Genomic DNA, 14591 nt, shown 5'->3' on the forward strand with positions numbered 1-14591 from the left:
AGAAAAGAGACGCACCCCCCCCCCCCCCCCAGCCCCTCAGGACCTGTAATACCTGCATGATGAGTGCCACAAAGCTGCTGGCTGCAGCAGCCAAACTCAATCCCACCATGCCTCACACACAAGAATCCGCAGGCCTGGGAGCAGCCTCCACCTCCTCACTGAAGCTCTTTAGAGCCCCCTGCTGTGCTGATGCAATACAGCGTCGTTCAAAAACTGCTAATTTACCAAAAACACTTTTGTCTGTGCTGCATTGCTTAAAGTAGCAAGTTGTTTTCTGAGCTCTGTTACTGCTGAATAAATATATTTCACAGATGTGTAATTTTAAACCGCTGCCTTAGGTTTCTGTGAAGATAATGTACAAAGAGAACAACTTATCGGACTGCTATAGATAAATGCAATTAATTTAGACTATAAATAGGTTTAACTGGCAAATGTCATATATCTTTTGGGTCCTGGGACTCTGGAAGTAAAATGTTAATGGTGAGTGGAAATTAAACTTTTTATGCATCCTTTTTTTCCAAATCGTCATATAAATTTGCTGTTGCAGGTCAAAAGAAAAATCGGTCTGCGAATGTGTAGTAGTACAAACAGCCTTGAGCTGTCCAGCTTGCTCAAAAGGTTCAGAGTACTTGTGTATGCATGACAGGTCAAACGCCTTCCATCACTGTAAATCTGATTTTATAGTAGAGCTTTTATGGCAATTTAATTAAGAATACAAAGGCCACAGGTCCTGACTTTGCATTTTGAATGCAGGCTTTAACGGTGTCTCGAAACCGCTGCTTAAATTATAGCTGCCTCTTTATTGGATGGGTGCCTGTCACGGATGATTTACATTCTGCGTATCAAATCGGCCATCTCAAGGAGAAAACAGCATCGCGGAAGATGACCGAGGACCCATTCTCCATGCATACTTATTAAACAAACAGTGGAACTGTTATCTTTGGTGACCCTGCAGACTGAAGCTAGCAGCAGCCAACAAAATGTTCTCCAGCGACAGCAACACGACTCAACTACCGTTTGTAATAAATCTTTGGAACAGTTGACAGAGAGCAGAAACGCATTCGTTTATATAGAAGCTTGTGACACATTCAGACTGCTGTAGTTATAAATATGCACATCTTTCATCACTCTAATGTTATTTAGGACATATATATTTCAATTTGGGGGCAGAAATTATTTTTCAGGGACCCAGTCATAACGGTGCCGGGGAACCGTTTGAGAACCGTTTTAGTGTGTGTGGTTTTTTTTAAACGTCTATTGGCGTTGAATAATGCTGAACATAAAAAGTTGACTTGGTGTTTTAGTTTTTTATACCAGGACTCTTTTTGTCTTCCGAGAGCTTTTCAACGGACTTTTGTCTCCATGACAACTTGTCAGTCAGTATTCAAAGCATCAGAACGTGTTCATCTTCATTTCCAGAGATTTACCGGAGCCAGTTCATTACGATAATTTTTTGTCATTAAATGGGAACAGATTAGAGACACCCTACCTCTTTCAAACATTATAGGGAGTTTTGCTAGAACCCTTTTTCCCTACAAGGATTTGGGTGTTCACATAATAATTAGATGCAGGAAAGTAAAAGACCAAATCTTGAAACTAATGAAAGTAGGCAGCTCAGCAGTCAGACTTTGCATTCTGATAATACAGCTGCATCACTGGTGACAAGTTCGTAAAGGCCACGTTTGATCCTCTACTTTAAAATTGATGAAGACAGTTGGCACAGGCTGCATGCAATTTAACCTCATAGGGGAACCCTCAGATGGTTCTGTGACGTGGGCTGACAGCAAAGCAGCTGAGTGATGTAGAACTAGAGCCATCTATAATTTTCTGTACACTATCACATTTTTGAAGACCAGTACAGCTCCACACTGATGAGGAGTGTCGTATTGTTCCCTGGCTGTTTTACCTCTGCTTACATCTGCTGTCACTAGCGGCATAAATGTGGTCGGAAGTGACGGCAATATTAAAAGTATAATCAAGAACAATGCAGATCACCCACCGCCTAGCTCTAAACAAAGATCTCGCACAATCCGTTAGCGCTTGGAACACCTATTTGGGATGAGTCTCAGCTACGGCCACGCCAAATCTTAACTCAGCATCAGGATAACAGAGTTGTTGCTATTTTTGTTGTTTGCTAAGTCGAATAGCTGTAGCAGCCTTCTTGAATCGAGTTAAAACCAAAACTTAATCAGTTGATGTACCTTTACTTTCTAAGTTTCAGTAAAAACCATCTGGAGGCCAAATAGTACACACCGGTCTAAATATCAAACCTGAAAATCAGCCAGGCTCAATGTAGCAAACAAGAAATAATCCCGCAGTCGTGCTACACTTCAACACCTCAGTAAGTCTTTGCAAGGATGCATTTCAACAGCTCAGCGTGTGACCGAGGAACAGTTCCATTATAATCATCTTGATTCATAACCCCCTCATTAGATAATTAAGCTCATTTATTCTCACTTGAAAGCACAAATGAGACATAGCCTTGAGAGCGCCACAGATCTAAAACACTTTTTTGTTTATTTTGAGCTTAAGGAACTTCGATTGTGATAGAACGCTGTGATTAAACATTGCCTCATCAGTGTGGTGAATACAGTTAGTATAACATACAGTAAGAATAAAATAAATAAGTACAGTAGTGTGGTAGTGTAAGTTCATATAGCTTCAAAGTTCACACGTAAAGTCTAAAAATGCATTCTGTTGTTTTTTTTTTTATTCCCACCACGTATCCATCCGTCGTACACGCACTCTCTGTTTATAGTGGTATTCTTTCAAGTGTTTTTTCAAAGCATTTGGAATGGGGAGCATGTTGATGCCATCGTAGGTGGTGCAGCTGCTTATGACGGCTCTGCAGATGTGCTGCAAGCTAAAAGGGTGTGTGCGATGGATGGGATTGGACAAAAGAGGCTCGAAAAACATACAGGAGTTGGGGTCCTTGTAGTGCTCCAACAGACCCGTCACTGTGGGAGCATGGAAGACACTGGGGTCGTGAACATCGAAGCTGAAATTGTGGTTCCACTGTTCAATACGCGCATGTAGCGAGCGGCCGTAGCGGCGGAAGCTAACAGAGAAGAGGTAGTCTTCCTGGGCGGAGTCACGCAGCAGGAAGGTGCCCTCAGGCTTCCCCTCCAGCAGTGTCTCTGCTTCGTAGCGGTCCATGACTCCCCAGTAACACGGGAGGTTAGTGATCTGCAGCAGATCTGGTACTAAACAGTGAATGTAATCGATCTGCGTGTGAATACGGTAGCCTTCGTGAGATTTTTGATGCTCAGTCTCCGGGCGTGGGGCTCTTGAGGTCACGTTGGCGATTTTTACTTCTGGGTCAACCAAAGAGTCGGAGGCCATTTCAGACGTGCGAGCAGAGGCTGATGCTGAAGCTACAACCTCGTCAAGAGTGTCCAAACAGCTCTGTAGTAAAAGTTGGTGTTGCTCTTGTCTTTGGAGAAGAAGCTGTTGCTGCTGATGGACAGACGCTCTGTCGGTCTCAGCTAATTCATTCATCCCGTGAGCCAGCTTCGGGCCATGCTTGTAGAGAGGATTAATTTGGGCTGTCACCTCAAACGTGTGAATCTCCGCATTAGGTGGTGGCTCAACACCTTGTTCGATGCTGATGCGCCTGCGCTCTCGTAACTTGTCATCCACATCTTCCACAGAAGCCGTCATTGCTGAAGTTGGGGCACTGCAGACTACTGCAGAATCTAACAGGGGAGGCTGGGTAATGGGGGCCGTGTGTTGCTTAATGAGATACCATTTCTGAGCCAGCTCCGATCCAACAGGGAAAGGGCAGTCATCCAACATCAGCTCACTGAGATGGATCTTCCGCCTGGAGGAGGCACAGGCAGCTGACGATGAAAAAGCCTGTGGGGGTGGAGCCGGTGCTGCTGCACTGTGAGTCTTTATTGGGAAACACTGACCCATTGCATCCTGGATTTTTTGCCTTAAAGTGCGGCTGGCGCTTGACCCTCTGCCCTCTGTTTCACTGAGAGCGGGTAAGTCTGTAGCAGAGCTAACCGTTACCAAACCTGCCTTGGCTGTAACCCCTTGCTCTAATAATGATGCAGCAACATCCAAGCCCTGCCATCTCCAACTCTCCTTCAGGGGGGATGAGGCGTTTTGCCTCCTGGCCTCCAGTTCATTTAGCAGCTCACCATACTCAAAGCCATCACTGGCAGGCCGCTCAGCTGCAGTTTCGTGTAAGCAGGCACCTTTTTTCTTTAACTTTGCACTTTTTCGACCACCACCCGCATCTCTTCTCTCCTCGGACCGGCTTTGTCTCACCTTCGGACGGGCACCCCTCTCTCGATCTTTCCCCCTGTTTCCTGACTCATTTGGCAAGGACATCATAAATTATGTGGAGAAACTGCGACAGTCGAACCACTTCAGAAAGTTGAGTGGAGATGCCTTATTGTCAGATGTTATTAAAAAGATTTCCATCCACATACAACGCGCTTGTTTGAAATATTTACATTGTCCAAGGCAATATTCATCAACCTGCAAAATAAAATAAAAAAAAACCATTTAAGGTCTGGATTTACTTGTACATTCTTAGTTTACTACATTTTGTTACTTGGATATGATGCAATTGAAGCAGTTAAGTTCACATCTATATAGTGAATTTAAGGTATAATAACAAGCACATTAAAATCTAAAGGAGGCACATTGTAACAGCAATATTTGCTTTCATCAGACCTGTCTCTGTCTGGAGTCTATTCTTTAAGACATGTCATATCTTGTCATGTTCCAGTGACCAACAATCAGAAAAGCATGAAAAATTAGGTGGCAAGAAATGACATGTAATCAGGATATATTCCTATTTAGTTCAAAAGTATATTTAATGCAAAATTTAAAGTGTTACATTGATTGACAACAAATTTGATATGTGACAAGCAAAGCTAAAAAAAAACTTGTTAGTATGGTTTTAGAGAGGGGTTTCCCCCAAATCTAACTATAAATTATAATTTAAAAAGTATGATGGTTTTGTTGTTTTTTATGTCCCCAGATTACTTCCTGACACTAAATATGTGTTTATAATATCAAATGTATAATGGGCTCACATCAATAATGCGATGTTTTCCAAACACAAGTTGTACTTCACTTAACTCTGTCAAACTAGAACAACTTTTAATGAATCCAAAAAAGAAGATTGGTCATTTTCTATATTCTTTACATCGTTTAGAGATGGTTTGATTGTTGCTGTATATATTTTTATTTCTGGTTAAAACCGAGACAAACGTATGAATAATGGGTGTGAGTTTGTTTTTTTTATAACTACATCTAAACATCTAGTCGTGTTAAATTATCTTGTTCTGGTTAGTGGCTATATATCAAGATTGTGAATGATCAGAGTAAGAAATGTACAAACTTTTCTTTTGCAACAAAAACAAACGTTAGCTTGAGATGAATGCTTGAAATAAATAAAATACTTCTGGGTAATTGCTGACTCAGCTCTAATTAAAACAAAACACAGCAGTTAGTTTTATTGTAAGTTAACAAGTCAGCATCCATGTAAACAAATTTTGGGTAAAAAGTAAGCTAGCAAAACGGTTAGCTTTCTGCTAACTTAAATACGCTTTGTTTTGAAATGGAAAGACTTGGAAAAAATACCCGTATTTAACTTTCAAGGCAATAACATATATCCGGAACATACCTTAAGCACCTTTTCAAAAGTTTTCGCATTTAATAGTTTTTTTTGGGGGGGGGGGGGGAAATCTATTAACGTTAACACCCAGGCGGCTAACAGCTATTAGCTTGTTGAACCGCAACAGGAAAAAAAAAAACCGTGACCCGGAAGTAAATGTTTTGTTTAAGGCCTTTCAGCGTAAAAGCAATAAGTAAATTGACTTAAAGCTGAACTAAACGAGAGCTCTTTTGCAACAATTATTACTTTTATTATACTATTATTGTTATGCATAAGTTAATGGACACAAAGAAGCCACAAGTGAAAATTTGCAAAAGAACTGAACCTCTTTATTTGGACTGTCAATGATCCGAGACAGGTGTTGCATTTCAGACCATTCACACATATGAGTGACAGTAAAAAAGTAGAGCATAAGCATGTGATGCAAAAGTTTAATAAAATATTAGAAAATGTCTGGGGAAGTTATTAGAATTAAATAGAAATCTTACAAGACAAGTATGTGCAGTGTAACCCAGAATTGGCTGCAACAAGTCAACAATTACAAGCCCGTTACAGACTGTAAAATGACTTCTGGAACACTTGGTAGATGTCTCCATATGACACAGGCTCTGTATCTCCTAGTAGATGCTTGGTATGCTCATATACACCAGGCTAAACTTTTGAAGTGCATTTCCCATCCTTGCATCACTGGAATGTAAACAGGGAGTAAACATATTCCTTGGCCTGTTATTAGTGTTCAGTTTACTCATCACATAATTTGTGGCTCAGATAAGCATCGTCATCCCCTGCTGCATCATCACTTGCAGAAATCTGTATTGTACCTCTATGTCTATTTAAAGAAACATAAGTTGTCCAGGGCAACAGAGGCTGTGAAAAGGAGAATCTGAGCCATTTGGAACAACACAGATGATGAACAGTATTGTGGGAAGAAGAAAAAAAAAATTAAAGCCAGCAGCACTAACGCACCGGAGATCGTTTCTAGATGTGAATGTGATGCTTTTTCTAAGTCAGATCTATCCAAGAGCCTGCTCTGAAGAAATCTATGACTAGAATGCAATCACTGTTAAAATAAACACATCAAGAAGGTTGGAATTTAGCACTTCAGGCACCACATGAACAGTTTATCAGGACATGACAGCCAACAGTTTAATCACAAGGCCAGAGAAGCTTTTCCTTCTGATCACATCAATCATTCTGATGTAATCTGTAAAATCTACTGAGACTCATATGGAGTCCACAGATTAGGGAAGCGGAGGGCTTTTGTTTGTTTACCCAGCCACCCCTCATGTGAGAAGGCTTCAGTTCTTTTATGTTACATAGTGAGACAATGGATTACTCATGACATCACATAATATGAGTTGGGCATTATCCCGGAGAGATGTAAACAGTGACATTTAGGCGTTATAAACATACAACATTTGTTGCAAGATGACTGCTCTCTAGCTGTTGGTGACACCAGGCACCATCAGCCGTCATGTCCTCTACCTACAACAGTGCTGTATTAGTGTGGCAAAACATGCGATTATAGAAAATAAGCATAAGTTATCAATATCAAGGGAGAGTAAAAAATACAATTGGAAAAGATATCTGTAAATAACCATCTTTACTAGACAGACCTCCTATGGCTCTGTTGAAAGAATATGCGAATGGTTATCCCTGCCTTGTTGAGCAACCAAAAGTGATCCAAAAGTTAAGACTATATCACACAAACATGCACCTCCGGCTCTGCCACATTCAAAGACAGAGGCTGTATAGGACAGTTTTGGATTCAACACTGATACCACGTGATAATGTTAGAGCTGAGACTGAAACACACAGACACGAACAGAAATATAAGGACATCGTCAAGCACCTTGAAAAGTATGATTCATCAAATCGTCACGTCTGCCAGTTGAGGATGAGGGGCTCTGTGAGGGTGAGGCGCTGTGCGCCGAGCATTTCTTACAGGGCCACGCTTCAGTTTACCGAACCAATCACGGGGGAGCTCGAGATGGCTTTCATTGAGCTTCCTCACCCAGCATTGGGTTGGAAATTGAAAACTCTGGCCTCTTTGCTGTTATCAATTCAGTATCGGCTCTCACACAGTACAAACCTCACCAGCCCTTACTAACCCACCCCCCCTCTAGGCACAAAATGAGATTCATCATCATTTATGCTGCTGGGTATAAAATTAAGAAAAACAAATTGCAGCTGGCATACTTTTTTTTTTCACACTGCTTTTTTTTTTTTATTATACCATTCTGCTGCAACTCACTACAAATAACTTTCTCAAATTAATAATCACACAACCCTTGTCTTTGGCTTTGTAGACGTTCAGAGGACAGTCACTTTTTTTACTTTGACCATGTGTTCAAGAAAAACAAAACAAAAGATATAGCTAGAGCTGAATAACAAACTGTTCCTCAAGGTTTGTTTTTAATTGAGGAACAGTTTGTGTCATAAAAAAAAACATCTTTTTGCATATTAGACAAAAAGAACTGAGAAAAAGCATCTAAAGTTTGAAGCAACACAAGCCCCGACTAGCCTTGCCTCTAGGATGAGCAGTCAGAGAAGTGTGAAACTTTAGAACGTGTACCACGGGGGGCCTATTACAGTTTGGTGCCTAATAATAGAAAAGATAAAGAAAAGTGCCTTTCTTCTGGCTGGAAATTTTGTTTTTAGAAATTGTGTGGTGTGGGGGCTGCGACAGTCAGTTTTCTTGTGGATAGAATAGAAAGCCTTGCTCCACAGCAGTGAGGGAAGAAGAGCAACTCAGGGCAGAACCCTTAAACACAGCACCAATCCCCTGGTTTTCTCTCATCGTGGTAAACTGAGCCGCTGCACGTCGTGCCACAGTCCTGCAGGTGGCACGGCACAGTCGATACAGTTTACCTTTTTCTCTGTTCTACAATATAATAATCATCTGTAATTCATTTTTAATAAACTTAGTTGTATATAATAAAGTACAAAAATATTAGAGAACATATACAGTTTTTTTTTGTCATATTGTAGTGACTGCCTAGCCTGTGTTTTATTTTTTGTTGTTGTTTTTTGTCGTTTTTGAAGCATACATATATCTTTGTGCTGAACAAGCCTCAATCCAACATTTGTCCTCTCTACTTTTCAAATTGTTGATGTCCGGTCTGTTCCATCTGGAAAAAACAAGAATAAAAAAGAGCAATAAGACAATAACCAAGACACGCGTTTTCCTTTTTTGTTCTTAATGCCATGTTATTTTGTTGCTCTAATCTGAAATGAAAAATATAAATGCACAGAATGCAAAATGTCAATTAATCAATATAAAATAAATCATTATGTGCTGGCTACATATTTGATATTAAAAGTAGATATAATATAATAGACATTAACATACATAGGAAATAAGCAAAAGAAAATAAAAGCTTATTGTTTTCATTTGTTCTTCCCTTGAAAATGACTTTTAACAGTTTCATATTAAGGTGTAGGTATTCAGAACCGCTACTAAACTGGTACCCCATCAGAACTGAACTACCAATAAATTATATAATAATAATAATAATAATAATAATAATAATAATTAGGGATGCACCGATTCACTTTTTTTAACTTCCGATCCAATCCCAATACCTAAATCTGGATATCAACCGATATGATACCTTTCCAATATCATAATCATTGACTTTATACGAGGTTGTAATAATCTCCTCTCAAGTACAATTTGTACAAATCTATGCATGCATGTCCAAAAAGGCAACTTGAGGTAAGTTTTATTAATGTTGGATAAGTTTCAAAGTTAGAATTAAATCCTGCTAACACAAAACATGTTTTTTTGAATTCCTAGCTTTAAAGTGGATTTAAAGTGATTAATTTAAGTGATTGTTTGTTTAAAATTGTTTTATTTTGTTTCTTTTAAATGAATAAAATTTTAAAAAGAACAATTAAATGTCTTTAAACATCTGCTAAGTTCGTGGCATAAACCAACACGGACATGTTCCTGTTTTTAGTATTTTACATCACTTTATAATGTAGCTGTTTTTGTTTTGTGTTTTTATATAATTTTCTTGTACTTTTCAATTCATATGCTTTTTATGATTGTCTACTGTTGTACTGATAAATATCTCCTGGAGAGTAAACTATATCTTGGCTGCAAGTATCAAACTGTGAAATCCTTCGTTTTCTACAAATGACAGCAGTTGATCATTAATTACGATGAAGTTTAACAACTTCTCTGTAAACATTCGAGCTCCATGGCTTCAGCGGTGTGTTCTTCTTGTCAGTCCGAAGCAGGCAGTCTGATTTCGGTCAGCTGTGCTCAGTCTGCCCCTCCTCAGAGACGGGCAGACTGAGCGGGCAGATTGAATGCGGCTAGTCGAGCTCGGGCTGCCTGCTTCGGGTTGAGCGAGAGGAGCGCCCCGCTGAAGCCACGGAGCTCGACTGTCCAACGTAAAACTAACTTTGCCGCGGTTTAATGTGGCGCTATGGCTCTGCAGACATTGCACGTTGCTGTCTTGCTTTGTGGTGTTTCTAGTGTAAAATACTTCCACACAGCGGACATGTTTAGATGAAAAACTGGTTGGCCCTTAGCCACAATGCTACTGCACATTGTAGCTGGCTGCAAACTATGAACTGGATTTCTTGAATGTGAGGCGGGTCTTAATACTCTGGGCTCATGAAACACACCTCCTTTCAGGAAATCCATTCCATAGTTTGAAGCAAACGTGCGTGATGGATCGGAAATCTCTGCAGGTTGGATCGGAAAAATCTGATATGTAAATTACGCTGGTATCGGAGCCTGATACAGATACCAGATCTGCCCCATCCCTAATATTATTATTATTATTATTATTATTATTATTATTATTATTAATAATAATAATAATAATTATTATAATATAGTAGTCCCTCATTTATCACAGGGGATCCGTACCCTGAAGCTCTGCAATAAGTGAAAAACTGTGAAGTAGGAATATTAGTACAAGTAGTAAGTATATAAAGGTGTTTTAAACCATTCCCACACTCTTGCAACATTCTAAATAATGTTTCTAAACTCTAAACGCTCTACAAGAGAACAGAAAGTCATGATTTCAGCTCTCTGCCTCCTCTCAGCCACCGCTACACTCTGCACTCTCGGCCACGCCCACTTCTCTGCAGCAGAATGGAGATCACAGAGGAGGATGGAGGAGGAGCTGCAGGAGGACATTTTTCCTGCAGTGTGGGCTGCACACAGGTGCTAAATAATTTTAAACAATTCATTTTAAATAAAAAGTCCATGCTGATCGTGCGGCCCATCCATCAATCAGCCAGTTGTGTGTCATGTCCAATCTTATGTTGAAAAACCGCGATAGAGCGAGTCCGCGAAAAACAAACCGCGAAGTACTGTTGTAATAAAAATAATATTATTATGACAAATTCAATAAGCAGTCACGCTCAAGCAATGATCATAGTTCCAAAGTTTTAGTGCAACTCCACCAAATGAGGTGAAATGCAGAATATTGAGAGTAAAAACAAATATAATTTTCTGAGGACCCAACAGATTCCATTGATAATATTTAACAATATTAAAAAGCAAACGTCTCAACCTCATTAGATTAGGCAAAGATGTGGAAGCATATGAACAGTCCCAAGTGTTTCAGTACTATGCAAAACTGTTTTTATCAAATTATTTTTATCTTTTTATCTGTTGCTGCTGTTACACTTGAATTTCCCATCCGTGGGACAATAAATGCTGTTTCTATTCTATTCTGTTCTATTCTAAAGATAAATGCAGAACAAATGACAAAAGTCAATTCATGTCAATATTTCACCATTTTGCTCAAAACTTTAGAGCTGCAAAAATGAATATCCTTATTATTGACCTGGAAATCAATAATGGTCTGAAGACTACAGTGTTGAATGATCAATTAAAAGAAAAATTAATTCATAAACATAGTTGATAGAGTGAAATAATAACAGTGACTGTTTGTAGATTATTTGTTATTTATCTCGTATAGTTTTTATAATATAGAGAATGGTTGTGCTCTGGGTGGGCACAGAGGTGTGAGGCGATCATGAGAGTCGTTGAGGTTTCTTACCTCCTAAGGCATGCTCCGTCATACTGAGGCACAGCGACTCCAGCGTGGGGTTGATCTCCAGGTCAGCCCCTGGAACTTGGCATTCTGAAAAAAAACGAGCAGACTTGGTTCTCTGGAAAATTGGAGAATATACTACAATCTGTATTATCCATTTTTATATACTACTTCAGGACAAAATCAATATATTGTTTACAGTAAATAAAACTGAATGTGCCATCGAGAGTATTTTTATTAATTACAGTTCATGCTCTGAACTTTAAGTTCTGTTATCTTGAGAAAACTTTGGGAATCCATTACTAATACAGATCACCCAAAACTCTACGTAGACTGTGCAATTAGTTCAACATTCAGTTTAACGGCATTTTCTAATCCAGTCAAATGGAAGTAATTTGCTAAATTTGACTTTTTCTTCTTTTCATTCTATTTTTTTGTTGTGGTCGTTTATCTAGTTGGCAAGTCTAATAAAAGCTTATTTCACTTGCTCACAAATCTCTGGTTTTAACTGGAACATCACGTTTTTAACCAATCCCATGTAAATGCACACGTGGTGCATTCTACTTTTTTGTTTTTGTACGCAATAAATCATTTTAAGTAAGAAGTTTTGGCCAAGTTTCTACCTCTGGAACAATTTTACACCCAAAACAAAAACGTATGAGCAAATTTAGGCTTTTTTTTCTGATGTTTGCACCGTTAGCTACTTCCATTTGGCTCATCTCAACACTGCAGTAAAGTGGAAAGTTGAACGCTACATTAACATTTCATGCAAAAATATTTCAGGCAGGCGTTAAATCCACTATTTCCACATGATCAATCTCTGGAACACCTTACACTTCAGTTTTAAAAACAATATACATCAAAACGAAGGTTCACAACAAACAGCATGTAGATGTCACTAAACAAGGAGTGTGTGTAAAGATGATGGCGTAGTCACATTTAAACAAGAACGAAGATAGCCCGTGGGTGAGTACAGTAGTCCCCCGCTACTTCGCGGTCTGTTTTTCGCGGACTCGCTCTATCGCGGTTTTTCAAAGTAAGATTGGACATGACACACAATGGCTGACTGATGGACAAGTCACACAATCGGCGTGGATTTTTTATTTAAAATAAATTATTTTTAATGATTTAGCACCTGCTGCACAGGTTCATGTGCAGCCCAAAGCTATGGGAGAAGCTTCCTCCTGCAGCTGATCAGCTGCTCTACACCATGGAGATCAGCTGATCAGCTGAAGAAGTGGGCATGGCCGAGAGTGCAGGCAGAGCTGAAATCATGACATTCTGTGATCTTTTAGAGCGTTTAGTCTAGAAACATTGTTTAGAATATTGCAAGAGTGTGGAAAGGGTTTAAAACACCTTTATGTCTATGTGTGCGAATATATATATATATATATATATATATATATATATATATATATATATATATACACACACACACACATTAAAATTAACTACTACTTATTACTTGTATTATTATTCCTACTTGGCGGTTTTTCACTTATCGCGGGGCTTCAGGGTATGGATCTCCCCCCCACCACCCCCACCCCGAGATAAACGAGGGACTACTGTACATGACTAGATGTTGATAAACAAATATGTTAGAGCTCGTAGAATACCTTGTTGCTGGAACAAGAGCATGGTTTGTGGGGACGTGTGGACAGGGAGTGAGTGGGTCCGCTGCACTGAGCTGCGACTCTGACTTGGCATGCTGTTACTGCCCCCAGGGTTGGCAAACCACAGGTTCTACAGAAGAAACACAAGATCTCTTTATAGACATTTATTTTTCCTGAGCGGCTACTAAACTTTCATCTTAAATAAATCCTCTGATGTATCAAAAAATGACTGTTTGGCCCCGACGCCTTGATTGAAGGAAACCAGGAAAGCTAAATCTGCGCTATATAAGCATGGGATTTCCCAACGCTATGGCAGCATGCAGAGAAAATTGTCAAAAAAAATTTTTTTCTTTCTTAAAGAATAGAATTATAGCGATTATTTCTGAAGACATATCTGTTAGAAAACATCAATTTCAAGTTAGATTAGGAAGAAAGGACTCATTTTTTACAGAAATCTCAATAATAGCGAAAATCTATATTTTCACTTTCTGCACTGCAGACTGTGCAACAAGAAAAAAAAAGGCTTGGGTCACAAATATGCACTTCAATTTATTCTAAATACCAATTTCATTAATATATAAAATTATTAATTGAAAGTAATTAAAAACCAACAAAATCAAGTAACCCTACGATTGGTTTAATTTGACAACGTAGACATGCTCAGAAGCTAAAAGTCCTGTTATAAGAGTAAAAATGTCTCCACTGATACGGATACTCACTTGTCTACCCTGGCCTGCCAGTGCAGGATTAGCGAGCGTGTGGCGTGGAGATGCTCCCCCAATCCCGCCAGTAAGACACATGCGCCCAGTTGGGGGTCCACGAGGGGTCATCTGGAACTGCCTTTGGCCCCGCCGGCTTACACCTCCACTCACAGAGCCTGCTGTGGGGAGGGAGTTCGACCCGTAGTTCCAGCTGAAACAGCAAAAACCGCAAACACAAAAAAAATAAATACAAACTTGAATTCGAAGAGCAGAGCGGCTCCGTCGGCTGCTGAAGCTAAATTTCATTTGAATGACGGTGATGATTTAATGAGAAGCAGCAAATGAAAGAGGCAGCAGTAGGGATGAGCCAGGAAAGGTTACATGAAGTTAATTTGACATCTGTGCTGCTTAAGTTGGAGATCAAAGGGAAGAGAAAGCAGGCAGTCTCACCCTTTCTGTCGGTATGCTGACAGGTCCGGCATAGCTTTCCGAGGAAACAGGCGCAGCAGGTTGAAGACCTGCTGCTTCCAAGAGACCAGCCTTTTCTTATGAGTTTCTGTGAAAGCCTGACAGACAGAAAAATACATACATACATATATATACATACATATATACATAT

General features: G+C 39.6%; 2 protein-coding genes across 2 annotated transcripts in view; both read right to left on the reverse strand.

The window, feature by feature from the left end:
- Positions 1-2549: 2549 nt before the first annotated feature.
- Positions 2550-5693, reverse strand: socs9 (suppressor of cytokine signaling 9). Its single transcript, XM_037678240.1, has 2 exons — positions 5645-5693; positions 2550-4488 (listed from the first exon to the last, which is right to left on the reverse strand). Exon 2 carries the CDS (start codon positions 4339-4341, stop codon positions 2710-2712), a length of 1632 nt encoding a protein of 543 aa, XP_037534168.1. The 5' UTR covers positions 4342-4488; positions 5645-5693; the 3' UTR covers positions 2550-2709.
- Positions 5694-7844: 2151 nt separating this feature from the next.
- LOC119411302 (protein Smaug homolog 2) overlaps positions 7845-14591 on the reverse strand; it is an 11691-nt gene continuing 4944 nt past the window's right edge. The window contains exons 8-12 of the mRNA XM_037678241.1: positions 14423-14538; positions 13991-14183; positions 13275-13401; positions 11665-11748; positions 7845-8766 (exon numbers count right to left, since the gene is read on the reverse strand). Of these exons, the coding sequence (XP_037534169.1) occupies positions 8738-8766; positions 11665-11748; positions 13275-13401; positions 13991-14183; positions 14423-14538 (549 nt within the window). The 3' untranslated portion in view covers positions 7845-8737. The remainder of the gene's footprint in view (positions 8767-11664; positions 11749-13274; positions 13402-13990; positions 14184-14422; positions 14539-14591) is intronic.

Source organism: Nematolebias whitei, chromosome 6 (assembly GCF_014905685.2).
Source record: "Nematolebias whitei isolate Nwh7 chromosome 6, NemWhi1, whole genome shotgun sequence".
In the NCBI taxonomy this organism is placed as follows: Eukaryota; Metazoa; Chordata; class Actinopteri; order Cyprinodontiformes; family Rivulidae; genus Nematolebias; species Nematolebias whitei.

Coding starts and splice junctions, on each gene's coding strand:
- socs9 (XM_037678240.1), bottom strand. CDS start 4,341: ATGATGTCCTTGCCAAATGAGTCAGGAAACAGGGGGAAAGATCGAGAG.